The sequence below is a fragment of the Osmia bicornis genome, chromosome 10 (assembly GCF_907164935.1).
Source record: "Osmia bicornis bicornis chromosome 10, iOsmBic2.1, whole genome shotgun sequence".
Classification (NCBI taxonomy): domain Eukaryota; kingdom Metazoa; phylum Arthropoda; class Insecta; order Hymenoptera; family Megachilidae; genus Osmia; species Osmia bicornis.
Genome location: NC_060225.1, coordinates 8,855,161 through 8,882,314, shown reverse-complemented (window position 1 = coordinate 8,882,314; position 27,154 = coordinate 8,855,161). Strand labels below are relative to the sequence as shown.

The following is a 27,154-nucleotide window of genomic DNA, read 5'->3' as shown; positions in this document are numbered from 1 at the left end:
TTCTACGAGAAATTATTTAAATTTGGAGGAAAACGTGAAGGGTTAAAGAACGACTGATTAGAAGGTTCCTCGCTTAATTATAATATTTCCACGTAGGATAACGAAGTGGCGTGCTAAAACACGGGCATCTTGGTAGGTATCGTGTCCAAGTATGCTGCGGTATACACGCGTGGTATATCCAGGAAAGGCGGTGGTTCCCGCGGGAGAGATGGAGCACGAAGCACAGGAAGCCCGTTCAATTGGTGTCCAGGGTGCATTTGCGTCTAATTCAATGCATTATACCACCCTCTCCAGCCCACTGTCCCACCCCTCCGTCTAACCATCCTTTACTGTAAACGTTTTCTCGAATTTTCGTCCAACGTTTTCGAATGTTCATTTTAAAAACAAAAATTCTAAGAGACAGCCGTCCTAGATTCTAGGATCCAGAACGAAATAATAAAACTTTGGCATTGTTCGCGAAGCGATTCACCTTGACCGAGTGAGTTTCGTGGCAGTCATAATTTTTCTTCTCCTCGCTACACACCTGTTCGATTGCGAAATTGTACTACAAGGGATTACTCATTCGACGTGTCTCTTCGAAATTGAGCCTTTGACGAGGAAAAAGCTCGAAGTTGGGAGAACGAAAAAGAGAAGGATTAAAGTTTGAAGAAAGAAGCAGAAGAAGAGCAACGGTGGTAGGAGGATTCTCGGCGGATGGCAGCGAGGGCCACGGGATCGGGCGTGGAGCGATAAGAAGGCACCCGCAGGTGTAATTATGATTACCGCAGTGCAGAGAAAGACAGAGGTATTGCGGGGCTCGTATGGCAGCAGTGGGATCGTGGGAAATAGGAATCCTCGAACGGCACTTTCGCGTCTCTGGCTTTGGATCTAGCTACCAGCCGACACACCAGACCACCAACAATGCTGTTTTCCGATTGTTGGTCCCCTGCCATTTTCCCCATACCCTTCCTACTCCGGTCGAACCAACCTCACCATACCCTTCCTAATCAAATATTTCTTCTTTCGTAATTTCTCCTTCCAAAACATGTTTATTTAGAAACAGCACCGATCCTTTTATAAATTTCCGATACATAAACCAGCCGATAACAAGCTGGTGCACGTTTCAATTCGAGCCGAAATAAAGCAGCGCCGGTGCAATCGTTTCGTGGCAACACAAAACACGAGTAACGAGAAAACACCCTAGTGGTTGTGTTAAGAATCGTGGATAAAAAAAGAAGAAAGGAAGATACACGCTATGGATAATAGGTGAACCGGTGATGGCGGAGGCTCGCCTCTCGGTCTGAGGCAGTTAACAGCCGAGTTTTTCCAGCATGGACCCCATGGGTGTCAGCCACGGCACCCTCAGGTCTCGTTTCGACCTATGCTTTATACGAGACCCACCCTCGCCCTTTCCGTTCGCTGCTATACGATCCTTTACACCGATGGACCCAACAGACACCCGTAACGTGGTCGAACCTTCGAGGATGCTCTTATATACGAACCAGAGTGACGAATGCACCAAATTCGCGTTTACGCTTGTAAATCGACGGGAACGAAGAGGATTTTTTAAAATTGTAAAATAATAAATAAATACAATAATATAGAAGATGTATCTTCAGATGTATCGATTTTGTGCGAGCCAGAGCTTAAAGGACACGCGTTTTCGTTCTTCTCTTTCCTCTCTCGTTTTACTATCCTTATTTCAAGTCGATGCCTTTATCCATCATCTTCTCTTTCGATTACGATCCACAACATCGAGCTGAGAGCTGCGTCAGCCTTCCAGAGCTCCAACATCGACGGTAGAAATAGAAAAGAAGAGTAAAAGGAAAGATTGAAATGCGAGAGGAAGTAAAACGAAATAAGAGAAAGATCGTAGAAAATTTATAGATCAAATATCTGTCGATTAACCAAAACGATCGATGGTAATTTATCGAACTATTCAAAGCCTTCGGCGAAGAAGAAATTGTTATGGGAACGAAACCGTAAGAAAGAACACCGAGTTTTAATAACGCGTACATCCTCTTTTACTCGGCAACAAGGTGTCTGTTAGCAGTTTACGAGCGAATAATTGTAGGACGATGCTGCAATATCCGGGCAAATTTTTTTTCACCCTTCTGGACTCTTATTTCTTTACTGCGAAGGTAACAGTTACTTATTTTTCAAGCAACTTCTATTTAAAAAAATTATCGGGCTAAGAATGCATAAAATGCGCGGTGCATCAAATTTCCCAACACTCGTCCGTCAAAAGCACAGAACGGTGAAGTTTCAACGTTTCATTCCGTAACGCGAATTCAATTAACCGTAAGCGTTTCTCTGCGGTTGACACGTGGGCGTGCAAGTCGATTATCGTATGCACGCGTGTGCATCGAGCAGCACGGCACGGATCCGAGTGTCCTTTTTCTCTTGCCTCCAGCCCGAACCACGGCGAAAGGGCAAATTGCTTCGATCCTTGTCTCAAATGCCCTGAAACCGCAATCGCTTAAGAGACGGACAATTAAACGGCGCCACGACGAGATTTACTCTCCGGGGAGACGATCGTCCGCTACTCCTGCAAATCCGCAAGATCGACCAAAACGATCCTGCCGATTTTTCCTTTCCTTTTTCTCAAATTCTAACGACAGGCTATTCAACGAATACAAATTGAAAATTGAAAGACAGCTATTTTACCGAAGAGGACGACGCGATGCTGGTCGGAAGAATGCCACGTGTAACCTTTGACACGTGCGAGCTACTGTGGGAGCTGCATCGAAGCGTAACACAAGGGTATAAATAAAGCCTGGGTCCAATTAGTATTTGGCCACCGGTTCGGTCAGATAAAATCTTCGCGTTCGGTGATCACGAGGACGGATCACCTTGCACGGTGTCCCAGGGGAGACGCGTGTCTCCCCGTGGATCTATTACAACCGGTGACTCTTCGCATTCCCTTGCACTATGCGTTCGCTCTCTCCGACCTATCATGATTTCCATCCGATCATTCGTATTAATCACAAAACTCGGCCAGTATTTTTAACGAGAATTTCTCGTCTCTTCCGAAGACATTGCGTCACGTTGAAAAGAGGAGAATGAAAAATGACACGCGTAATCGTACGGAAGTGCGGCGACGAAAGGAAAGAGGAGAACGACACTGTCCCACACTTTGCAATTCTCTCCGCGGAGAGAAAGGATTGCCGTTCAACTGAGATTTGCGGTTTCTTGCGCGATAATAGTAAAGGGATATGCAGACTGTTTTCAACTTATATTCTGCCTATATACGGCCCGTCGGAATCTTAATTCGAAATTTCCTATGAGAAAAATCATTCGAAACTTGTCCCAACTTCGGCGTCTCATTATTTCAATTAACGTTCAACTGATAATTGGCAATCACCGATTCGCTTCGATTCGAACGAACGATGCGTACATCGTCGAGTATCGCGCGCGTGTTCCCTTAGCACGCGCGGCGTTTCTTCTTCGAAGTATCCGAGGTGTAGGTCGGCAGATTTTATCGCACAGGAGATTCCTGTACGCGGTTACGTCTCGTTCGTCTCTGCACGGGTCAGTTTTGTATTTCACTTGCCAGGTCATGCGTACATGCCGAGTGGTCTTCAATGACGCGGACAGACTGAAATTAAGAATCCTAGCTTCGTTCGCGAAATCTACAACGCGAAATCTACGGTTTCCTGAAGAAACAACCCTTGAAAAATTCGTTTATAAGGGGGTTGTAAAGTCGACGTTACGCTCCTGGGGTGGTTGGTAAAGAAAAAAAGAAGAAAATTCTACAAGAAGGAGGAACGAGAAGAAGACACCCTCGATTTACCTTGCAGGTGTGAAACACTGGGCTCCCTCGTCGTGACATGTATTTATTATTTTATTATTTTCGATTGCGTTTTTCGATATTTGGGTGCAAGGTTCTCCTGAAAGGATGCTCGTTAACGAAACTAGGGCAAGGTTTATTCCAGCATATCCGTACGAGATACGAATGCGCAAGAGGGGGGTGTTTAACATGCATAACATACGAGAGCCGAAGAGAAATCGGTCTCGCGTTTAGCATAATGCCGTGAAATAGATCGTAGAATAATTCAGCGAGGAGTAACAATCGTGATTAAAGAAAAAAAGAGAATCAATAATCTTTTATTTGTCTTCTGTTCGAAAAAGCTTGGAAAGAATTTCAATCGTAATAAAAGCCCGCAAAGAGGCAAGGATCGTGCGATGGAAGGCTTTCATCGAACTAATGGTTTTATCGAACACCTCGTTCCTTCGTCCATGAATCACGATTGCCGCACATGGAATTCCGTTGGCTGCAACGAGGCAGGAAAACAATAATCCCGGGTAATGATGATTACCCGACGCTCGAGACTGGCTACGATTAATTCGACCCCATTTGCATTCGTAAACGAGCCACCCTGTCGCGATCCTGTAAATAAGCCCGTACCTGGAATACTTGCGCCTAATCGATCCTCGTGCAATTCTTTCCAACGATACTTCGATCATTTGAAACAAGGATATTCGGGAGGATAGAAGAAATGAAAAAGGAGAACGTCAGGAATCGCGCAACTTCTATCCCTCTCGTTTGGTAAAGGGGATGCGTTCTCCCTGGGTAAAACGATAACCAGAGGCTTCGAAGACGACGCGATAACGCGAAATCGCAAGGCGGTAAAGTACGCCGTGGCTGCTTTGGCCAAACTTTCCGGCGCCGTAAGAATTTCTCGCCTCCGGCCGGCTTCCCGAAAGTTTTCCTCGAAACTCCCATGGGTGCCATGAGAGACGGAGAGGGAGAGTACAACGCCCCCGTCGTACGAGAAGCCACGGCAACTGGTACACCACCCCCGCGACCACCCTCCTATCCTACGTCAACGAGCCTGGTCAATGTTAACGTTTGAAAATATTAGCTTATTTTTGGCTGATACGATTCTCGATCATTTATTTGCAAAATATAAGGGAAGAAATAATATTCCCAAGAAATGAAAACATTAAGGGTTGCAAGGAAAATTCTCGCGGATCCGTTGTACACCTAACGTTCGTTGTGTTGCTGCTGGAGCGGCATTCACGGGAGAAAACTCCCTGGAGAAATAACCGGCTTGTATGTAATGTACGCCGAGGTATTGTAAGGGGGGTGTAAACCCGACGCTACGCTCCTGTGGTGGTTGGTAAGGAAAAAAAGAAGAAAATTCTACAAGAAGGAGAAACGAGGAGAAGACACCCTCGATTTACCTTGCAGGTGTGAAACACTAGGCTCCCTCGTGACATGTATTTATTATTTTATTAGCCGCGGATGCCGTGAAACCGGGGAACGGAAGTAGTCTGAACGGGAAGCGGTAATTTATAAGATTCAGAGTTTAGAATACTGAATTTATTCTTGTTACAAGTTAAAAATTAGAGAATAGGTCATGAGTTAAATGTTACGATATTTTAACTTCCTGTTGCAACTGACTATTTTGCAATTGAAGTTAAGAAATACAAGAATTAAGAAAAATATTGATGTCAATTAGACAGACTATCGATTCTTTTTCACTGAATTTTTAAGAAATTAAAATTTCTTTTTATCGGTAAGTTGGAGAGCGCGAGTGATACCGACAGGACAGCAGCGCCAGCGGAGAATCCAGGAAACTACGAGCAAGTTTCACTGACACCGTCGGTAAAACGATCGGTAAATAACAATTTTTAATAAAAATTAATCGTAAATCCTTAGAAACACCTGTATATGTATATGTACCGAAATAAATAAACAACTTCAAAAAGTTAAATGCCTCCTGATATTTTCTCTCATTCCAAAGGGGTCTCTAAAGACCCTTACCATTTTTGTGTCACACCCTACTGTACCAACAACGAGCAGCATTGTATCACAGCGCTCTTGATGGTAGGAATTGAAATTAAAATCATTCATCATTTTACATAACAATTTTTGATGCATGAATGATTCTGTCTATAGAATTAACGAGCTGAGACTGTCAGAATATTAAAAACAGAGGTGCTTGATCATATCCAGGTAAGTCTCGTGACAGAGGTCCAGCCAGGTGTCAGAAGTTCATTAAATAATAAGCGAATTAAACCAGCAGGACGATGCTTGCCAGACATTTAAAGTGCTCGTCCATGTCCACGTCCGTCCTTTCTAATTACCTTCAACCCTGATCCCTAGCCCGCCAAATTTGATCCTGGACAAAATAATTTCCAGAGACACCAGAGGCTACTCCGATGATCCTTCATCCTTTCTGCTCTCTTGTCATTTTCGTTCTGATCTCTGCTTATCTTCGATTATTCGCGTTCTTCTTTTTCCATTCGACTCGGTCGGGGTTGGTTCTTTTCACGCTCTGTTCCACGTTCATCAACAGGCTTTTTAGCCGTCTGTTTTCACGGTGGATCGATGCCAGTTTGCACGCACGATTGACACCGTTTTCACTTAACGTCAATTAAGCGACGAAATCGAAGGGAACAAAGCGAGGAAAATCGAGCGTTCCGCAGAGATTTTGTAAACCTACGGAATCAGGGATTTAATCGACAACTTGAAAAAGAAGGGAAGATGAAAAATTTGGAGATTCAAATTCGAGAAGACAAATTAGATATCTTTCTTCCGCAACCATCAGTGTTAGACTGGTTAGACGAAGGGATTCGCAGAGGAGACAGATTGCATTGCTTTCGAATAATGAATGACCAAGTTGAAGGTTTCTCGGTGTCCAAAGACGGGCCAGGGTTAAATTTTCAACGCATCCACTGAGGCTGTTACAGCTTAGTTAATCAGAGAACATGGTCAAGTAATCTTGTCTCAAGACCGACGGAATTCTCTGATGTACCGAGGTGAAGCAACCGACGGTAGAATCTAGTATGTCTGCCTAATTAAAATAAAAGAAGAAATTCGATGCTCGAAAATTCCCCTAATTGGCGTCGTTAAATTAAAAAAAAGAAAGTAGTTACGATCGCGTTACAAGTGCAAAGCGATACGTAAACCGAGCAAGACGCAAAGCTCGATTAATCAGCAACGCCTAAGTTAACCCTTTGTTATTCCGTCGAAGCAACCCTGTTTCCCGTCGACAGAAAATCCCGAATCACCGTTCGGTCAAGTAAATCCGGCGCGGTTGGTCGATCGGTAGGATCGACTTTCAGCTCTGGCGTAGATAAACATCTGAAATGAATTCCAAAGGGTGGCCCGAGGGACAAACCACCAAGAGGTTGGTTGGCCAGCCTCGGCCGTAGGGGGATGGCTAAATTAAGAGCAGAAAGAAGGGAGCCAGCTTCGAGCAATCTCCGAACCGACAGAAAGCAGCCGAACGCTCGTAATGTTACGCGCTTAAAGTTGCAATCACTCCCTGGGGTATTAAAAAAGTAGCTGGGGTGACTGGAATGACTAAATGACCAGAGTCGAAACGATACCAATCATTTTGCAGTCCTTCGAAAACAATCGCTAGAATTCCTAGCAATTTTTTTAACCCTTTGAGAGGCTAGTTTTGTTTTTAGTTTTTTCTTTAATTCGAAATTCATTTGCAAACTTTTTAGGCACAAAAAATTCGGTTATTTTTGAACAGTCCTACAGTGCATATATTCTATACCTGGTACTATTTATTTCAGAATTTTTTAAATTTTTAAATTTTGCAATTCTCGCGTCAGAATCTCGAAAACCTTTGATTTTGTTGAGTGTAATACCTTTGTCTATATATGGTATATATATATAATATTAAGAGTGATAAGTGTGAATCTGCCTTCTTCATGTGTTGCATTACGTATATTAAAGTTTGAATATAATTACCGTGTTACAATTAATAAATAATTACTTTAAGCACACATGCTGAGTAAGTTGCGTTACCTAACAACCTAAAATAACAGATTTCAATAATTTGTTCGAAAGAAAAAGAAGAACCCTCAAAGGGTTGATAAGTAAATTCGAATCTTTGAAAGAAAAAAAAAATTCTAGGATAACCGATATATATATTTGTGATATATCTGTGTCTTTGCACACGCTGTACGGAATGCTACTACTAAAGGGACACATTTATGTCTTCCCAGGAGTGCGTTAGGTAGCTGGCTAGCCGGCGGCCAAAGCAACCCTCTCGGCCTTATTCACGGACCAGAGAGCTGGTCGCTCAACTTCCCTTAGCCTGCTACTAAAGCCGAATCTCTGTGCTGTCGTAGAGTAATCGAATCACCGCGGCCGCATCACGATTCCGCGGAAACTCTCGTTCGTCGACGAGCAAGTCGCAATTTCGATTACGCTTTCGAAAAGCGACCTGTGTTTGCTCGCCCGACAAACAACTCCGACATCGGTCTCGAATTTGTCCGGGTCTAAATACTACTCTATATTCATTATTTCCTTTTATTTTAAATAAAATATCATCTCTACTCTCGCAAATCGATCAAACGAGACGATTAATCGCGTCCGTAACAATATTCGTGAAGCCTAATTAATGAGAACTCGGAGGACTGGTCGAGGAAAACCAAGTCAAACTGAATCCGACTCCTCTGTTACTCTACTTTAATCGAATTACGGTAAACGTACGTGGAACTCGTGGAAATTCGAGTTACCGTGAATTATGGTAATTAACGATGATAGAAAATATTTGAAGAATATTTTTTATATCGTCCGTTTTACAGGCGAAATCGTTTAATCCTGCGAATTTAGGGCGGGTTCCTTTGAAAAATTTACCCCTAGATTTAACCGGACAAGAGAGCGAGAAAGAGAAAAGGGAGAGAGCCCCTCTTTATCGCCCGAGGTTCGCTGCTTGTTAGAATCTTGCCGGGATCTTCGGGATTTTTATGGGTCACGAGACTTAAGAATCTCTGCTTCGAATTTGCACGAGAGAACGCGGCTACGTTTTACGAGGTTCAAAAAGAGGAAACACTGTGGGAAACATCGAGACTCACCGCTGTCGAGGCTGTTCTGATTCTCCAGGTCTGCTCCTTGAATCGAAGACGGTCTTCCCTCTGGGAGATACTCTGAAACATATATTCGTTTAATTAGTTAAAACTGTGAATATTCGTCAGGAAGGAAAAGAAATAAAAATAAAAATATTTCAACAATTTCTTCGATTTATCTTCTCGGGACATACTATTCTGCTTTTTATTAAGCCGCCCCCGAAATCCAGAGACGGTAATTCCAGGCACCCTGGACTGCCTAATAGGGGTGGTACATTGAAATTTCATGGGATTTCAGGCGATCGAGCAGAACCAAGTCAGATACACGGGGTGGTGGACGGTAAACGGGCGAGAGACGACCCCTTATGCTACACGGATGCGTATAATACGAGAAAGGGTGGAAAAGAGCCGAGGTGAATCCCGTGGGTGCCATACCCCGGTGATATTGGCTCCCATAGCCCATTGCTGCGCATAGGAGACCGAAGCCACCTTGGGCCGGCCTCGAGGAAAACTGGCCAAAATTCAAATTTCCCACCGGAGTATGAGCGCAACTTTAAGCGTAACTTGTGCGAAACAACTACAACCTTGCTTCCATTCGCGATAGCACCATTTTCTTTCTTTCAACGCCTCGGATCGATCATTATTACACGAAATACAAACGGCGAGGATTTACGATTATTTGAAAGATCGAAACTAGAAGATGATCTTTAATTAAAATCGTACAACGTGACAAGTTGCTTCCTTTCGCGTTAAATGATTCAAAGAAGCAGCAGCGAGCACATGTAAGGGTAGTTTCTTGAAAGAGTAACACAGTCGACGATCCTCGAAGGAATATCTCGCGGAGAACGGAACTTCCACGACAAGTCTTGCCCGGCTCTTTTGTCCACTTGCCGATGCACCGTTCCACGTTTAATTGTTTATTTGAATACGTTAATAATTCATTGATAAGAGTCGGCCTCGGTTGGAATTATAAGGGAACAAGGTGTATCCCGTGGTGCAGTCGTAGAAACGTTTTCAAGCTTCTGGAATTATCATCGCTCATAAGTCATGGCCGCGGAACGTTGGAACCAGCCCGGTTCGTGGTTTCAGAGAAGAGATAACTCGTATAAATAACCCGGAAGTCCGCGGTGTACAATAGTCTTTTTTTACGAGTATGACTTTTGGGATTTCCAAGGCCGCGCTTGGGACACTGTTGGTAATCAGTTTGTCGTTGCCGCCGAAATATAGTACGCGAATTGAGAGTGGGAACGAATAAAAAAATAAAATAAATAAAAGAAAAAAAAAAAGAATCGAAAAGTTTCACGGGGTAGAATTTTGGATAGAAATATTTCGGTGACAAAATTCGAATCATCGAAACTTAATTAACTTTTGTTAATTATAAACGTAAGATCTAAAAGTTATCTTTCGAATTGAAGGGAGGAAAGTTGACGAAAGTACCGTTCGTGATCGAGATTCGAAATGCGTCAACTATAGGAAAGGGTTAAACTCATCGCGCGATTCCCGTTGGCGGTATCCGCGCGTGTATAAATTTCGACTGTGCTCGAAGCTGTTGGGAACCGGTTTTGGTTTTGTATTAGCATGTAACTCCGGCAGGAGTTGAAGTTGCGATGGCTTGTGGGTGGTTGGGCGAACGTAGGGAGGGTAATTACCTCCTTGGGGAGTCCCCTTCCGTGGCATAGCCAGGCCATAGCCCCAGCACGGGTACAGAGACTTCCCACTGCTCCCAGTGGTCCCTAGGGAACCAGCCAGTGGCTCTCATACCGTTCCTTCTCATTCGACCCAAATTGCCTTTCTTGCTAGCTCGTGGAACACGATCGCCATCTGAAATTTTCTTTCATAAACCTCACCGACCGACTCAATTATGCAATATTGGCCATCCTTTACGACCAACCTCCGCCTATATTTTTCGTCGATGTTTCAATCGAAATTTCATGATTTTTCAACGATTCGAAATGATATCCGGAGGCTTTTAAATAATTTCATTTTTTAATATAGAATTACGTTGGACGTAATTTCAGATGATCGCCGGAATTCCGAGAAATCTATCAATGTCCGAGACACCGGGTACAGTGTCATCGGCACACGCCACTGTTAAGGGCAGCAGCGATCCCTAGGGAACGGGACAAACAATAGCAATAGGCTAGCCAAAGTCACCCTTCGACGTCGTCCGATGTGTCCTGTGCCAGTATTCTTCGACCTTACACCATCCGAACGCTATACCGAAAGAAAAAGACGCGAGCCAAGAAAGAGAGCGCCTAAGAGAGGAGAAGATAGAAGGTATACCTCAGGGAAAAGTTTAATTTCTTTCTGAGAAAGATGGCTGTTCCTTGTACTTCGCTACCGCACAAGGATCGCCCAACTTGCCTTTCCCTCTGTCTTAGTCTACCGACACCACCGTCTTACGTCCTACTATCCGTGTGTATCAGTGGATTTGTGCGCGTATAGACACCACTGGGCTACGTAGGAATTAATTTCGCCCTGTGTCCCAAATGGGACGTAGATGCACCAGCCTTGAAACCGTTTGTCCGCCAAGACTTTTCGAAACGAACGATCCAGCCCTGGGATATATTCAAAATTCCCTCTGAACCATTGGGTTCGAATTTATTTTCCAAAGGAGAAGCGACCCAAGACACAGGTGAGATAATTGAATTTTTTCTCGGATATTCCTGGATCAATCTGTCGAAATTTCGGACGGTATCGCGTATCGATCCGGGTCATAGTTCGCGACGAGATGAACCATAAAGCGGCGCACACACCTGCGTATCGTAAACATGACGTCACCCGAGTGTAAGCTCACCCCTTTCCACCCCACGTCAACCTGACGTGGCCAATTAGCGCAGGAATTACTGTGCGGGTAAGATATTATTCCGCTAGCCATGTCTTTCGCTCAGAGGACTATTTTGTACTTGAAAATTGAAAGCAATGGTAAATAGGTTGTAAGGATTCTCTCACCCTATGGTGAGAGATGGTGTTACCGCCCAAGGAGAGAAAGATTAGCATAAAGTTAGCATACCACTTCTGATACCCGAACGTATGGACGAAAGTTAAGTTGGCTGTGGTGGTAGCCTTCTACTCCCCAGACGCTCAGTTCTAGCTTCGTCACATTTCAATACTAACTTAACACCGAGAACATCGTGCCAGAAATACAATTTCTTACTCCACTCTAACGAACTCGAACGCGTGTCGCGTTATACGTGTAACGCAAGAACTTCAACCCGTTACACCGCTGGTATCATTTTCAATTTGTGAAACTTGTATCGCTCGGCGGATTAATTCCGTGAGTGATTGAAAAATAATCTACAATGAATCCGGGGAATCAACGGACGGAAGAGTCGGCGAAGTTTTGGTTAAAAAATGAAAAATCGAAAGGGGACAATTTCCGAGGAGGCTGACGAAGCTCAGCTCTGGACTGGCACGAAGAGCAGATCTCCCGGCAAAAGATCAGACCGAGAAGATACGAGCACGATCTAGGAGGTGGATCGTTAGTATGGCCTCGGGACACTGACTCGTGCTACCTTTATCTCCTCGAGTTACCAAGTTTTACCACGGAGACTAAAGCGCCTCGACAACGAGCACCAGTACCCTGGAGTTATTAGCGAGCCTTGGAAACTTCCTCGAGGCTTTCTTCTCATTCGTTTGTGTCGCGAATAACAGGTGGTACACCATCCTTCTTCCTTTGCCTCGCGAGAAACCGTCTGCTCTTGAAATTCATCAAATATCGTGTGGAACGATCAATTATCGGACAATGGAACCAGAATACAATACCAAAGAATTTTTTATTTTCTTAAAATAATTTAAATTTTATACTAAATTCAATGTAATTAATAAACTAATTAAAATAAAATATATTAGGAAATCGGGATTTGAACCGAAGATACTTGGATTTGAAGCCGTATGTTTAATCAGTGATTAATTTTGATTGTTAAATTATTATAATAAATGAAATAAATATTAAAAAGAAATATGCGAGTGATTGGACTCGTGGCGGTATTGTTGAACGACGCGGATCCGCGAATATCTTCGAAACCGGCGCGAGCGTTCGATTCGGCTGCAGTTGCAGTTGCAACTGCACGAGTTTACCAGGGTGAGTACAATCGTATTAGATACGAGGAGGGAATAGCGAGTGTCGAGAGAGCGAGTTTATAATGACGGAACGAGAAGGTCTAACCCGCCCGAGACCGTATCATATTTTCCCTCGTACGGTGGCTAGTTTCCACGCACCGAAATGCAGAACGGGAGAGAAGTGCATCAGAAATCAGAGATCAAACAGTTAATTTAACTTTCATCCGACTGTCCATCCGCTGCGGATACGATTCTTATTTCCATCTTCGACAGATTTTTCTTTCCCACCCAAAACTTCCGCTGTTTAGCAATTAAAAAATGCATAAAACGATGGCGAACCCTCGAAAAATAGAGGTAGCCAGAGTGTAATTCGAGCGAAATACGCGCGTGACGATGAAGAAAATAATTACACCGGGATACGGAGATTAAAAAACCATGCAATTTTTGCGGCGAACATTTTTCGTGCAAGCTGGTCGAATAACGCGAGAGAGTTGATTTACAACAGGAATTACACTACCCGGGAATACCTGTATTTCCCGAACAATAAAAATCCCGTATTTTTCTTCTAATTGCTATCTCGACAAAACGTTGATGATCCACGAGACTGATTCCGATCGCATACCATAAGCTACACCTAATTCCATCCAAGACAAAGTAATTCAAGAGGTGGATCAGGATGTTCGTCGAGGTGATAGAAAGCGTTCAAGCACAGGTGCATCTACGAGATCGCGCTCGTATGTGTATGCATGTATCGAGGATCCACGTGTGCGTTTTATCCCGGAGAGGATTGGAAGGGTAAGAAGGGGAGAGAGAAGGAGAAGGAAGCTAGAGTCGGTCCCAGGGGATACGTAGAGCCGTGCCACGGCCCGAGGCAGCTCGTCACCTGGGACAACCTTATATCGGCGAGTACAGTCGCAGCGAGAAAGTGCCATTCTACCTAAAGCCGTTTTCCTTGCTCTTCATCAACACCGATACCGAACGTTCGCGGAGACTCAAGGGTCAGAAAGAGCGATCCAAAAGTAGCCATTTCTGTATTAAATTTCTGGAACAATATGAAATTCCAGGATTAATTATTTGTAGCTCCAGAACTTTGGAAATCTATGAACAGGGAGGTTGGAATTTTAAAAATAACACCTTCTAGTAATTAACTACTTGTTCTAAAATTAAGTATCAAAGGGTTGAATCTATAGAGATAGGAAATTTCCCGTCTACCACTGCGAATCGATCAAACATTTTTCCCTCGCGCCTCTAATTTCAGCGACCACCTCGAAGCAAGAAAACATCGCAAAGATTTGGTAAAAAAAAGCCAGCTATCGGAGGATCGAAAAAACTGGTAGGTGAAGAAAAATACAGAGAAACAGAAGGATAGGAAAGCAGAGGGAAAACAGGAAGAAAAGGAGAGCGGAGTATAGTGTAGAAGAGAGATGAGGGAGGAAGAGGGTGGAAAGTGCGAAGAGGCAGCGGGGCCAGATCCCTCGGGACTTTGTGCTCTCCTCTGGCGCTGCCAGCACTCGGGAACAGCGAAAGAGTAGAGTGGAGAGAAGAGGAGAGAAGAGGAGAGAGAGGAGAAGGGAAGAGGGAGAACTAATCAGCTCGACGCATGCGCACTGGGCTGTTCTCCTGGTCCCTCGGGATTCCCTTGGCATTCCCCATAATATACCCTCGTCCAACTCCCCTCGCGTCTTCCCCCTATCCACCCCTCCTCACCTCACCGTCCTCCCTTCGCTCCCTACGCGCCCTCTTTACCTCCGTGTCCTGTTCCTCCTCTGCACCTCTTGGATCCTACCGTCGTCGTCGTCGCTCTACTAGCTACAGGACTTTCAGTTTCCCACGGGAAAATGCATCTCCCTCTCTCTCCCTTTCCTTTCCTTTTTTAATTTGCAGTTTAGTTTATAAATTAAAAACTGGTACATAATAGTAATAATAGTAATAATTAACCCCGAAGAAATGGAACGATTCATCCGAGACAATTTTCTTTTAAATTAAGATTATTACTTTGGTAATATTCTTGAAGACATAGAAGCATTTGAGGATTTTTTTATCAAAAAATGATTAAATTGTGAGTTTTATTTGCGAACACGGAGGATAGTATCCAAATTTATCAGTATCTTACTTAAGAGACAGGGAAGACACTGGTTCTCGAACAGCTTTCGCATAATCTTCCTACCACCCTCTCACTTTTCGTCACCCACCATCAGGTCGTAGGGCCTTCCAAGTTCTCCCGTTGGGAACCGAGATCCCCCCATTTTCTTAATGTCAGAGATTTCAATTCGTCACGTAGCCAACACCTACACAATTTTCCATTCTCCACTCGTCCAACATTATCCAGAAAATAGGAAATACCGAAAATGTTACTGTAATACAAGCTCGAGGTAATTAATTATTTACAAACGTAAATAGGAAACTATTTTCATTTGGTGATCGAGCGAAGAGGGATCGTATAATCTCGTCTAACGATTCGAACGGCAATCTTAGCCAGCTATAAAATTTCGTGGCCCGTTGTTACGCAACCGTAGCTTCCTACCTGGAAAGATTCGTTTCCTCTTTTCCCTGTTAGCCCGTGTGCTCTCTCATCCTCCCCGAGGAGAAGCGAGATCCGACTTTTATCCGTTCCCCCTGCCCCTGTACCAGCCGATTATTATTTCAGCTTACCTTTCGCCAAGTGTACTTGCGAATGCGCGCTTTACACTCCAAGGTAAAACCGGCTTGGAGAAGGCCTGGAACGAGGTTGTATCCCGGAGGAGGGCACCGGCTCCCATGGGAGATGCCTCTCCTCTCCACTATCCTTCCTTCTACCTGGTTACTTCGACGAGAAAACATCCAGCTTCCTTCGTTTCTTTAATACATGACCCCTCTTCTACGTCGACCATCCTCATTACCTTCAGATAAAATTACCCGAACCGTGGCGAAATAACCTACCGACTATACCACCCTTTATTAACCGATCGACAGACCAAGACTTTTTTTCAACTTACCTCACCAGTTAAAAGGTTAAATAATTTACTCGAAAATGACCCAAGTGTCCTGAGCCCATTTGTTACCCTATCCAATTTTGAAGAGTAATTTGTATGGATACTTTCTTCGATAATGTACGTTCAAGAGAATCCTGTGTATTGTTCTACGCCCATAGATGTAATAAGCACGTTTGGATCACCTTCTACCACCTGAGCCCCTATTACCATTTTGAAAGGAACTGCCACGTGTGTCCTCGACTCCTGTGTACAAAATTCTTTCAGCAATATCAAAATCTTTAAATATCCGAGAGAAAGGGATAAAAGAAAGCATTCCAGCGAAGAATACAGTCATTGCAGCGATGAATGCGTGCGATGGTGATGCACGCAACACCGTAGGATCCTACGGGACAAAGGAATCCCATATTCATAGAGTCTTCGGTGGAATTGTACGTTTCTTGAGCGGCCACGAACAATGAGAACGACCTGTCTGAACGTATTGTTACGTCGCCCGTTTGCAAGGCAATGTCTCGCGAGAACTGATAAAAGTAATGCACCAGAATGCATCGACCGCACCTCCCTCGATTCTTCTCTATTGTTGCACACCTTACGATACTCTCCTCCTACCAATTGAAAAGTGTGCGAAACCGCGGACGGATTCCCGGAAGGACGAACCGAGAACGGGGTTAAACGCGACCCCGTTCGAGGGAAAGCGAGTAAAATAATTTGAATATTTCTAATATAATTATATTAGAAATTTCAAGCGAGGATACTAATAACGATTATTTGAAAAATTGGAGCTGATAATAAATTTTTTAACTAAAGCAATAATAATAATTAAAGGAATAACGTCCGACTCACCCTCGGAATGACGACTGAAAGCTCTCTGCAGCTCCTCCTCTTCCTCCTCCTCCTCCTCGTCCTCTGTAACAAGGAAAATTCATCTAATGAACAATCAGCAACGTTTAACGCGACAAAATCACGCGCAAATGGTATTTAATAACCGGATAGAAAGTATTTAGTAACACTCACGTTTAATTCCCGTTGTTTCATTATCATGCTCGGTTACCTCCAGGACATTCTGCTCGTTTCCCTCGTCCCACTCTTCGTCTCCTGCGGAGAAAGTAGACAAGCGACCATTAATTTCATTTCATTTGCATATCAGTAACGTAGAATGAAATCTGTATTTGTGACAACAGATTTGAATGAAAAAGAAAGAAGGTTTGCGATGTAACAACCAACGAAATTGTAGTTCTTCCAGCTCTCTCTCTGTTCGACGAGGTTCTTCGCTGCTATATGAATACGAATACACCGAGTGAGAAACGATTAATAACACGGCTTTTTTTCCCTCGCGATGTCCGAGGAAACGAATGAAAAAGATTTGCGACCGCTTGTGTAACGAAAACGAATAACTTTCGACTCTAACGAACCCCGTTTCACTGGGAAACGCGTGGTAAATGTAAGGATAATTCTAAGGGATGAAAGAAGCGAACGCAATTTCTATTTTTCTTTTTTTTAAATACACGAATTTTATATAGTTCATAGGAATATCGTCGCTAGTTGGAGAATGTTAAATCAGAAAATTAGAATGGCAGAAAGAAGCGTTCGTATATCATCAAAAACGAAACGACTAGTCGTGTTTCCAGGGTGAAATATAGCTGCGGAGCACAGTGACATGGCTGGCGTATAGTGGAACCATCCGTTTGTCACGTGGGACCACAAAATTAAACTTAAAAAATTACACCCCTGTCCACGTGGCCAACAGGTCGTTTGTTATTTTGCATACACCCTCTCTCACCCCCTGTATCGCTATTCTCCCTATGGAAGCCTGATTTGATCGCGAGTGTACCCGGATCGCTAAGTGGTTAAAGGAGAAGACGAGCAGTAGTTTGTTTCTCGAGTAACGATAATAGGGAAACTTTGACGACGCTTGGCAAAAAAAAAAACAAATAAAGTTGATCCAAGACTATCGAGACATTTATTGGAAAGCTTGGGATGGAAAGAGCATTAGCTCGCGGAGGAGAAACAACGAGGCGCATCAAACCGTTGGATGGAAGATGGTGTTAAATATTCCAAAAGACATCAGCCAAAGGCACCGGTGGCAAGCACCCTTCGATTGAACCTTCGCACCCTCCACCCTGTCAGCTGTCAAGCTGCTTCTTGTCGAGCAGCTTCGTGCCACCGCGATACCACCGCCGGTTAATGGTTCATCCATCATCGAGAGCAGCAGTTTTCCCTCCGTTCTCTACCTTGTCTCGCTAATTGCTCTAACCCGGTTCCATGAAACTTCCCAATTATTCCAATATCACATTTATCGGATTTTTCGTTAAAAAATTGATACGTTTGATATTTTGGAACCACCAATTTTTGGCCCTCCCTGAAACAAAGTTTGACCATCCGTTGACAATCATCGCGATATCAGCAAAGGGTACGATTATTATCGTAGGAAATTTGGTTGAAAAATTGATACATTTGATATTTTGGAACCACTAATTTTGGAACCCTCCCTAAAACAAAGTCTGACCATCGCTCGACAATCATCGCGATATCAGCAAAGGGTACAATTATTATCGTAGGAAAGCGGAGGAGGATCGAGTTAAACGGAACTTCCAATTTCTCGGTCCATAGGGTTAACGCGGTCGCGTACAGGATCCATAGAGCCGACTGAATACCGAATAGCTCGCGGCGGGCTCTTCTTCGTATGCGTCTACCAACCTCGCCGGGATTCGATCTGTCGTAAATAGTGTAAACAATTCGGCAGCGAGGTAAAACAGCCCGGTGGCTGGCCAATAATCGTAAAGGTAAGGGGATTGGCTATCATCTTGGCCGGCCAAGTCCACCTTCCTAGCTTTATGTTCAACTGCAGCTGTGTGTTTACTTACGATACGGGCACGTAAGAAGCCACGTAATACTACATAGCCTAGACACGAAGAAGATGCCGACCATGTAAGCTCTTGAAAATACAGCTAGCAATCTCGACTCTCTCTCTCTCTCTCACAGCCCAGTAACCATCGGGGATGGCTAACGTTAAACGGACGTATTATTATGACCCACGTACCACCCTCGTCTCGGATAACTGCATATTGCGGCTTAACCCCATCCCTAGTACTTTCGATAACGCTTTCGAATACGTTCGCCGCGACGCTTGACGGAGATGATTGTAAAACCAAACAAGGAAAAGGAAGTGCCCGCCTGGCAATGAACGGGTTAATGAACCTAGCCTAGACTCCCCTAAACGAAGAAACAACCCCGTCTAACATCAAGTCCGTTCTTCGATGAAAGAAATATTCTCCGGATAGAACGGTGGCACCGAAGTTATCCCGGGTGCTCCAGGTAGCGTGCTCGGGAGCCAGAGGGTGTTCGTCGACGGATGCGCTGTTCCCAGGGGAGTCTGAGCCCGCGTCAGAGCTGGCCCGGGGTTAGATTCCCCCGGGAAGAGCAGCAGCTCTCGACTTCCCTTGTAGCAGCCAGCTACCGCAACAGACCGAGCGAGAGCAGCCCTTCCCCAATGGCTGCTCCGCTCGCTTGTCTGACTGGCTGTCACGAGTCCAAGACGTACGGTGGCTGCAACCCGGCCAGCAGAGATAGCAGTCGCTCTGGATAACCCGCAGCCAGCTCCTTTATTCACGGCATATCGATTAATGACTCCGAAAGCCCGATGTTAACTTCCTAAACCCTACAACATTCGGCATCGACGTCCCGTTGGTTGGATTATCTTCACCTATACCCAATAATACACCTCTTCTTCCCTTTTCTTTTTTCTTTTTTTAACCGATTTATACTTTGCTCACCTCCTTTCAACGCCGCGTTTGATAGGGAACAGGGAATCAGGGAGGGTAATATTGAAAGGTAATAAGAATTTGATGTTTGGCCAAGTAACGGACACAGCTGGTGACCTTTCGATCGCGATTCAAGGAAGGCTGAACGCACCTGGTGTGCGAAAAGACAGACGACAATTCGCGATTCTCCTAGCACGTGGGCAACGATTCGCCGCAAAAGGGACGCCAAGTGGACGTACGTCATCGGTTCGCCTTGCCTCAAAGGAATACCGCGCGTCCTCTCGGCTATGTCTCTCCTCTACTTCCGGAAGGTGTAACGCAGCCTTCCGCGTGCCGGCTACTTTTACACAACAGTATCGTCTCGCCCACTTTGCCTCTCGATTAAGCACACCGCTCGTGTGTACACTCGGGATCAAATCAGGGGAGGCGAGAATTCTGAAAATCGATCGATTATATTTAACGCGTTTCCCAGCCACGTGGATCGTCGACGACCCGTACCATTTATCCGAGACGGAAATAAAATATAATTACAATTTTATCAAGCGAAAACCCCGTCCACTTTGCATATAATAATTCAACGAAAATCCGTTCGCTTAATCTCCCCCCAAAATTTCATCCCCGCAAGGTGCATTATAATCGTTATAACCAAGGAATTAGGGCTGTCGCTGCAAAAACTAATAGCGGATTAAGTATTAGAGTGGCCGCGATTAAAGGGATTCGAAGCGTAAGCTGGAAATTTACATAGTAACCCACCCACACCTTTGAAGACGGTGTTTCATTCGATAGAAATTCGTTTCCTTTTTCATCGTAACGGCGTAAATAATTTCAGCCTGGTTTAAATCAAGAGATTATTATTATTATGCATTTATGGAGTTGAGGGAAATTACAGTCACGACCCTGAAGCATAATGCGCACTGATTCGGCTCGTTGCGTACCGATTCTCCATTGTAATGTTTACGATTATAGGATACCCGACCCTCGCGATATTACTATGTAATAGGGAATATTAATGCAACCGTAAATTGTTTATTAATTCATCCACGAATTAATCTGTACGTTGAAGAAATTATTACAGAGAGGATCTCGTCAGGGTTGATAATTAGAAGTAAAAATGAATTTCTGTTGGTTAAATCATCAACAGTGAAATTTCAGTGGACCAAAGGGTTTCCGGTCAGCTGGCCTCGGGCAAGTGATTATTCGGTGGACGAGTGACGGGCGTAAGTAGCCGAAAAGCCGACATCGCAAACAGATGGGCCTCCATTAACGCAATTACCAACGGGTTCCGATGCACATACGGATCGTCCACATTATGACGAACATTGGAATCCATTAATACAGCTTCGGTTGCGTCCAGGTTCATTATCGTGCATTAATTAGCGACACCCTATATCACGAATGCTCGCAATGCTATCGGGCCAGGCTTGCTATTTCGTGGCTAACCGCGTGTTCGTGATGCTCACTAGAGTGGTGATGGTGATGGCGATGGCGCATCGTGGTAATGGTGGTGGTGGTTGCTGATCCGATAGGACATCGAATTGCTTTCGCTAGAAACTCGCGATTTCTGCCCAACCCTCTCTCTCACACCCTCCCTTCCTATTTTATACATATACTCTCTCTTTGTTCCTTTCACCGCGAAATTATTATATTCCCGTGTGTACGAATAGGACAAAGTTGACTGGTCGACGACAAACATACATACGTGAAATATCCCCTCACCAAACGTGACAAGTTTAATCCCTTTATTGTGGAAAATTTAGGAAAAATGTTTTTCAGCTAGGAAATTTTGTTTAACTTTGTATGAATATTGATTGAATAAAGAGATAATTAAGGTTTGTATTCTATAATACTTGTCTGACCACGCATTGTTCCTATTCTACTGTGGCTGACCATATGATATACCCATACTACTTGCCCGACCAGATGGCACAGCCGACCGCCTGTCTGATCGCTTATTCTACTTGTTCCGCTTGTCTGACCGTTTATTTACTACTTCCCCTAGTGCCTCTATTATGGAATTCTTTTTTATTAAAAAAATACTATTATTTTTAATATCCAGGATTGATTATTTAACCCTTTAACTGCGGGTACTTTTAGCACAGCCGATAGCTCTAATTTTAAATTATATTACTAAAGATTTTTTTATTGTATTTATTTTATTTTTATTTTACTGGTGTATAAGCCACAGCCGCTATTTGATATTAGCAAAAAAATTAACATGTTTATATACCACAACCGCCTCTGGCTATAATTTTAGTACGTGGTTTATGAACCAAACCCGCAGTTAAAGGGTTAAAGAAGACAAACAATTTGAAAAAAGGCCATGATTCTGATTCCAGAAATCGCGATTCGAATATAACATAACAGAAGCAACATAACGAGAGGGAAAAAACCATAGGGGATCTAAGAGAACAGCAGAGGAAGAAGGAATAGGTGAACGTTGAACGAAACAGGAAAGAACGAGCATAAGAGGTTGAAGAATAAAAAGTAGAAACGACGGTGTGCCAAAAAGAGGAAGCAAGAGAAGAGTGAGAGCAAGAGAGATGAGAAGAGCGTGCGACCAGAATTGGATAGGATAGGAGAACTGGTGATTACAGAGGCCGGGAATTCCATGGGGAGAGGCAGCAGTCCCGTGGGTTTCCACCTAATTCCATCCTGGCTGACTACTCCCTCTCTCTCTCTCTCTCTTCTATCCTCTTCATATTTCCCTCTCTGACCAACTATTGTGTGTTTCTATCGCTATTTCCTTCTCGAATAGTTTCTTCTCTCTTTCTCTCTCTGCAAAGCGTATTTCTCTCTTTCTCTCTCAATTTCACCCTGTTACGTCCGTTTCCTCTTCCTATTTTCACCCTCTCACCTCTGTACACTCGTCTCTCTCGCTCGTTACACGAACCTCATCATCCTTACTCTCTTGTTATTCCGATTATCCCGGAACATGTATGCTCGCGTCCTGTTTGGATCATTCGAGCAAGCTGCTCGATGCACCAACTATCGTACCGGTTCAATTGTAATCGCGCGTTTTCCCTCGAAAAGATGTTACCGAGCATGATCATCGATTCGAGGTGATTCTAAATGATTTCAGCTTTTCAAGATGAACAGAAAGCTAAGAATCATCGTGGGCTGTTTGTTTTATTAATTTATACGTTTACTGGTATGACGAAAATAATCACGTGTAATATATAGTGTATTATAATAGTAGTGATTAGTAAAAATTATTATAATTATTTTGATTCATTAATAAAATATATATAATTCGATAACGAATGCAATTGTTTTAAACCGACGCCGCCATCTTGGTTCGCGTGACACGTGACCTCGGCCAACGACGTTCCGATTGCGACGTTACAGAATGTTATAAAAAAAACCACGAAACGACGCTTCCGTCAAACAATGCTTTCCAAGAAGGATTTTTAACACGTCGACTTTTTGTTTCTTCGACGATCTCAAGGTCTCGATAAACACAATATCGCGAACACACGTGTCGCAACAGCGAACGAACAGTTTACAAACACGAACGAAAAGGAAGAGAAAAAAAACCATCTGCGTCGCAAATTATAGTACCGACGCTAGCATAATTGTCGTCGCGAGCTTTTACAGCTGACACACGAAATTCTTGTGTATCTGATAAAAAATGATCTTAGATACTCACGTTTCAGAGATCGAGGTTTCGCCTGCTTCCTTCTGGACATATCAGCGTGCCGCGTCACACCGCTGACCAGGTTGCAATGACGGTTCAGCAATGACGATTCAGTCACATTTCGCACTTTTCACGGAACACGATACGATAGCGCACCAAACCCTCACAACGCGTCGACGATTTGTTTCGAAATACGCACCGTTGACAAAATCCTACGACAATTTGTTTCGAAAAACGCACCGTTGACAGGACGCGATCACGAAGTACGTAGTCACGACGAAGATCGACGATTTCGCGCGAATTTGAACGAAACTGTCTTCCGTTACCCGCGCTTCGTAACTATGGTAACGACGAATAACATCTTCGCGTACCGAGAAGCCGTATTATACAGCTATCGAAAAAACGATTCCGATCGCACATAGAAAGAATTTTTTAGAAGAAATAACCAGCTGTTTCAATCGGATACTTTTATACTCGTATTCGTGCAAGCACCGGAAACCACGTGGTTTCGCATGACTCAAATACGCGTTCAAAGCACGACACACCATTAACACAGAACAAACGCGCTCGAAAGACGCGCGACGAATGACTGCGTAACCGCGACATCACCGGCGCAGAGAACCACTGATACCGTTCGCGCATGCGCATTGGTTAACCTTAGCAACTTGCGCAGTTCATTATGACTGAAATAAATTTATATAAAAATTAGATAAAACGATATTTTCTTATACCTCTATTGTTTTAAACAACTGAAATATATTCAATATATAGCGCTACTTTCATTCTCTGTATTTTCCCCATTCCCTAACTTTAAAAATATCGAACGCTTCAAGTGTTTTTTTTTTTAATGCTGTAAACTACTCTTATAAAATTCAAATAAAAATATGAAATAACATATACTTTCTTATTTTCTCTTCCTTAAAACAAACATCTAACTTCTGATAAGGTGCTTTCATATGGATCAATATAATTTTATATGAATTCGCGCTTTGAAAACAATACCGTTAAGTCTATCTGGCGGTCAATGAAAAAACTAACCGAATAAAAAATTACTTTTTTCCTAAAGTAATAAGCAATAAAATAATAAAGGAGAATAAAAATAAGTGTTACTGACTTTTAAAAACTGGAACTACCAGCGTCTTCTGGTGATGAAATGCCCAACTATGATCGATGGTTCCATAAGATGATTGGTTTATCACAAATTTCGTCTGTAGTAGAGCCTCCACACAAACTAAAAATGTATAAAATTGTTATTATGACTATTCATCAACTTTCATTTTGTTTTGACTTTTGTGTAATCATGGTATAAATTTTGATTGGCGTACTTCATCTTTTCAACGTTTTACTGTGTGCAAATTGCTGATACCTAGTGATTTAATTTATTCTGTCGACTCTTTTTGAGAGGTTGGAATCTGTCTCAAAAATAAGCGAAATTTCAGCAATTTGCTTTGTGGTTCCATTAAACATTAATTAATACTTGAATTATTAACAACAAGGAGAAATATGTTGTCGCTGGAACGTATACCAGATCAGGTTGGACATTTAGTTTTGACAGAGGATGGAGCTGTATTAACGGTAATGTTTTTGTTTACTACTCAAACCAAATCGAAAATTTTATTATATAAAATAACTTGTTAAAATAAAGGATACTTTACTGTTTTAGTCTGGAGGTGAACTAGAAAATGATGAAAGGGTTGCAAATATTATTGTTGGTTTAGTCACCTTAACTAATAAGATTGATCCTAAAGCATTTCCCAACAATGAGGCTTTTGATAAAATATCCATAACATATCCAGATCATTGTTACATTATCTGTCTTTCAAACAAGAAGATTCACATAGTGAAGAAACTAATTTCCTCTACAACTGCTATTGTAGAACCACAACCCTTAATTGATGTATAAATATTGGACTTTTGTATCATGTTATCTAAAAAAAATGTAAAAAAAATCATATAAAAATAATGTATAACATAATAAAGATATGTATACTCTTAGAACATGATTAGACAAAGATTCAATGTAAATTTATAAAATTTTTGTATGTAACTTGTTTCTAATCGTAATAAATATTAATTTTTCTAATGTCAAAAAACTATCTTTTTTATTTTATAGTTTTATCAATTAGTTCATATTTTCTAATAGAAACGAAAATATACCTGTAAGAAACGATGTAACGCGGATAATTGAAACAATCACGATTTAGTTAATTACTAATGTCGTTTTATATCGTTTCATAAATTGTTAAGTGATTACTTCTGCTCATTACCTTACTACTTAGCATTTCATTTTTACATACAAATATTATACATAATAAATAAAAAATTATAGTAATTACATAGTTTTTTTATTTTAAATACCTAATACTACGATTCACTGTCGGTGTCAGAACTATCATATGTGACTAACGAGATGTTTAATACACTGGTAGCTGCTTTCGATGTAGATTCTGGTTGGGTCAATTCTGGCAGCTTTGGTAACTGATCTTTCTGCTTTTTTATATCGCTACTCGATGTAGGCTGTGATAATTTTCTTAACTTATCTTTAGATCGAACGATTGAAACCAACCGTTTCAATGAATTATTTCCGTTTCTTTTTACTTCTGAAACATAATAAACAAATGTATATTCTAATCGTTATTAATAAAGTTAACAAATTATTACCTTTTTTATGCATTAATAACTTTGCCAATTTTATATCATCTTCATGTTCGTTCACTAAATCAATGTTTAATCCGCTTTTCTTAAGCAATGTTTGATCAAGACCTTGTTTTTTCTGTAATTCCTTCTTTCTTGACTGCAATATCATGTACTTAGTATCTAATCATTAAAACATTCATAATATAGCAACTACAACAATAGCACAAAACATACTCTAAAAGCCGAACGTAATGCACAATTCGAAGTATAATCATCTTTCCAAGTAGCATCCTTTAATGCCAATGCACTCTCCAAGGCGGAATCACGGGATTTCGCTACTTTCTTATCTTCTATACCATGCTCTAGCTTATACATAGCATCGTCGTAAAGTCTGCATGATACTTCTTTTGTTTCTGGTACAACTTGCTCATTTTCCTTTGGATCCCATCTATTTTCTTGACGTCTTGCTCCACTCACTATTACATAATCTAAATTCTGAAAGAACGTGATTCCAGCAGTTTGTGAGTATTCCAGTATAAGAAGTACCTTATTTAATCAATTTTACATTACTACTTACTGCAGGATCAGTCTTTATTTCAAAATGATTATCACAAAGATGACATTTCATGCGGAACTGATACAATGGTGTACTATAATACATTCCAATCTTTTTCTTTTCTGCATTATAACGAACACCCATTCCTATATGATTTCCACATCCTTCACACCATATATTATATGGCATCTCAAATCTGATGATAAGGATACCCATGTGGAGCTTCCTTGCTCTCTCTCGTAGTGCATGGGTACCAAGAAATTTATTTAATCCACCAACACGTGGATCATAATCAGGTGGATAGTATAAATTTGTTCCTTTACGTTCCCCCATGGTTCTACAAAAATTTTATGAATATAAATCAAATGGAATACGCAACCTAACTTGATAAGTTATCAATTTGTTAACATATTTAAATAACACAATACAAATAAGCTATACAAGTAATAATAACATTTGGTTATGATTAAAAATATTTGATAGTACAAACCATACCTTGAATATTATTCAGTTTACAAAAGTAAATCAAAATATTTGTATTTTTAACTTAAATTTTGCACCCACTGTGCTCAATTTTGTTTACCTGACACTGAATTTTCAGGAAAACTAATAAACCATCAGCCAAAGGACGTTTCGCTTCTGTGGATAGGTATTGGGATGTTTATTTCATACTATATTTGTGTGTTGGTATCTACAGGAGGCGCCATCTGAGGTGAAACATCCGCTCCATCAATTTGAA

General features: G+C 42.2%; 3 protein-coding genes across 6 annotated transcripts in view; 1 reads left to right on the top strand and 2 right to left on the bottom strand.

Annotated features, from left to right (window-relative positions):
• The window catches only part of LOC114876290 (zinc finger protein 423 homolog), a 45,267-nt gene extending 20,851 nt beyond the window's left edge, over positions 1-24,416 (bottom strand). For 2 of the 3 annotated variants that reach the window (XR_003789352.2, XM_029187575.2), the window contains exons 1-5: positions 24,337-24,416; positions 23,235-23,905; positions 16,842-16,922; positions 16,671-16,733; positions 8,806-8,877 (exon numbers count right to left, since the gene is read on the bottom strand). Coding sequence is in view for 2 of the 3 variants with exons in the window: in XM_029187575.2 (XP_029043408.2) it covers positions 8,806-8,877; positions 16,671-16,733; positions 16,842-16,922; positions 23,235-23,274 (256 nt within the window). In the remaining variant the exon portion in view is untranslated. Of the gene's footprint in view, positions 1-8,805; positions 8,878-10,445; positions 10,533-16,670; positions 16,734-16,841; positions 16,923-23,234; positions 23,906-24,336 lie in introns of those variants that run through there. The other variant, XM_029187577.2, reaches the window with a different exon arrangement.
• A 13-nt stretch (positions 24,417-24,429) lies between these two features.
• LOC114876305 (ragulator complex protein LAMTOR4 homolog) lies at positions 24,430-25,557 on the top strand. The gene is made up of 2 exons (XM_029187613.2): positions 24,430-24,797; positions 24,886-25,557. The coding sequence occupies exons 1-2, from the start codon at positions 24,726-24,728 to the stop codon at positions 25,123-25,125; spliced, it is 312 nt and encodes a 103-aa protein (XP_029043446.1). The 5' UTR covers positions 24,430-24,725; the 3' UTR covers positions 25,126-25,557.
• On the bottom strand, positions 25,065-27,082 carry LOC114876299 (coiled-coil domain-containing protein 130 homolog). 2 transcript variants are annotated; one of them, XM_029187601.2, is made up of 6 exons: positions 26,999-27,082; positions 26,437-26,752; positions 26,094-26,354; positions 25,884-26,016; positions 25,581-25,822; positions 25,065-25,150 (listed from the first exon to the last, which is right to left on the bottom strand). In XM_029187601.2, the coding sequence occupies exons 2-5, from the start codon at positions 26,746-26,748 to the stop codon at positions 25,587-25,589; spliced, it is 942 nt and encodes a 313-aa protein (XP_029043434.2). In that variant the 5' UTR covers positions 26,749-26,752; positions 26,999-27,082; the 3' UTR covers positions 25,065-25,150; positions 25,581-25,586. The 2 variants fall into 2 exon arrangements, with proteins under 2 accessions (XP_029043434.2, XP_029043433.2); XM_029187600.2 differs by having other exon boundaries at positions 26,911-27,067.
• Between the last annotated feature and the right edge of the window lie 72 nt (positions 27,083-27,154).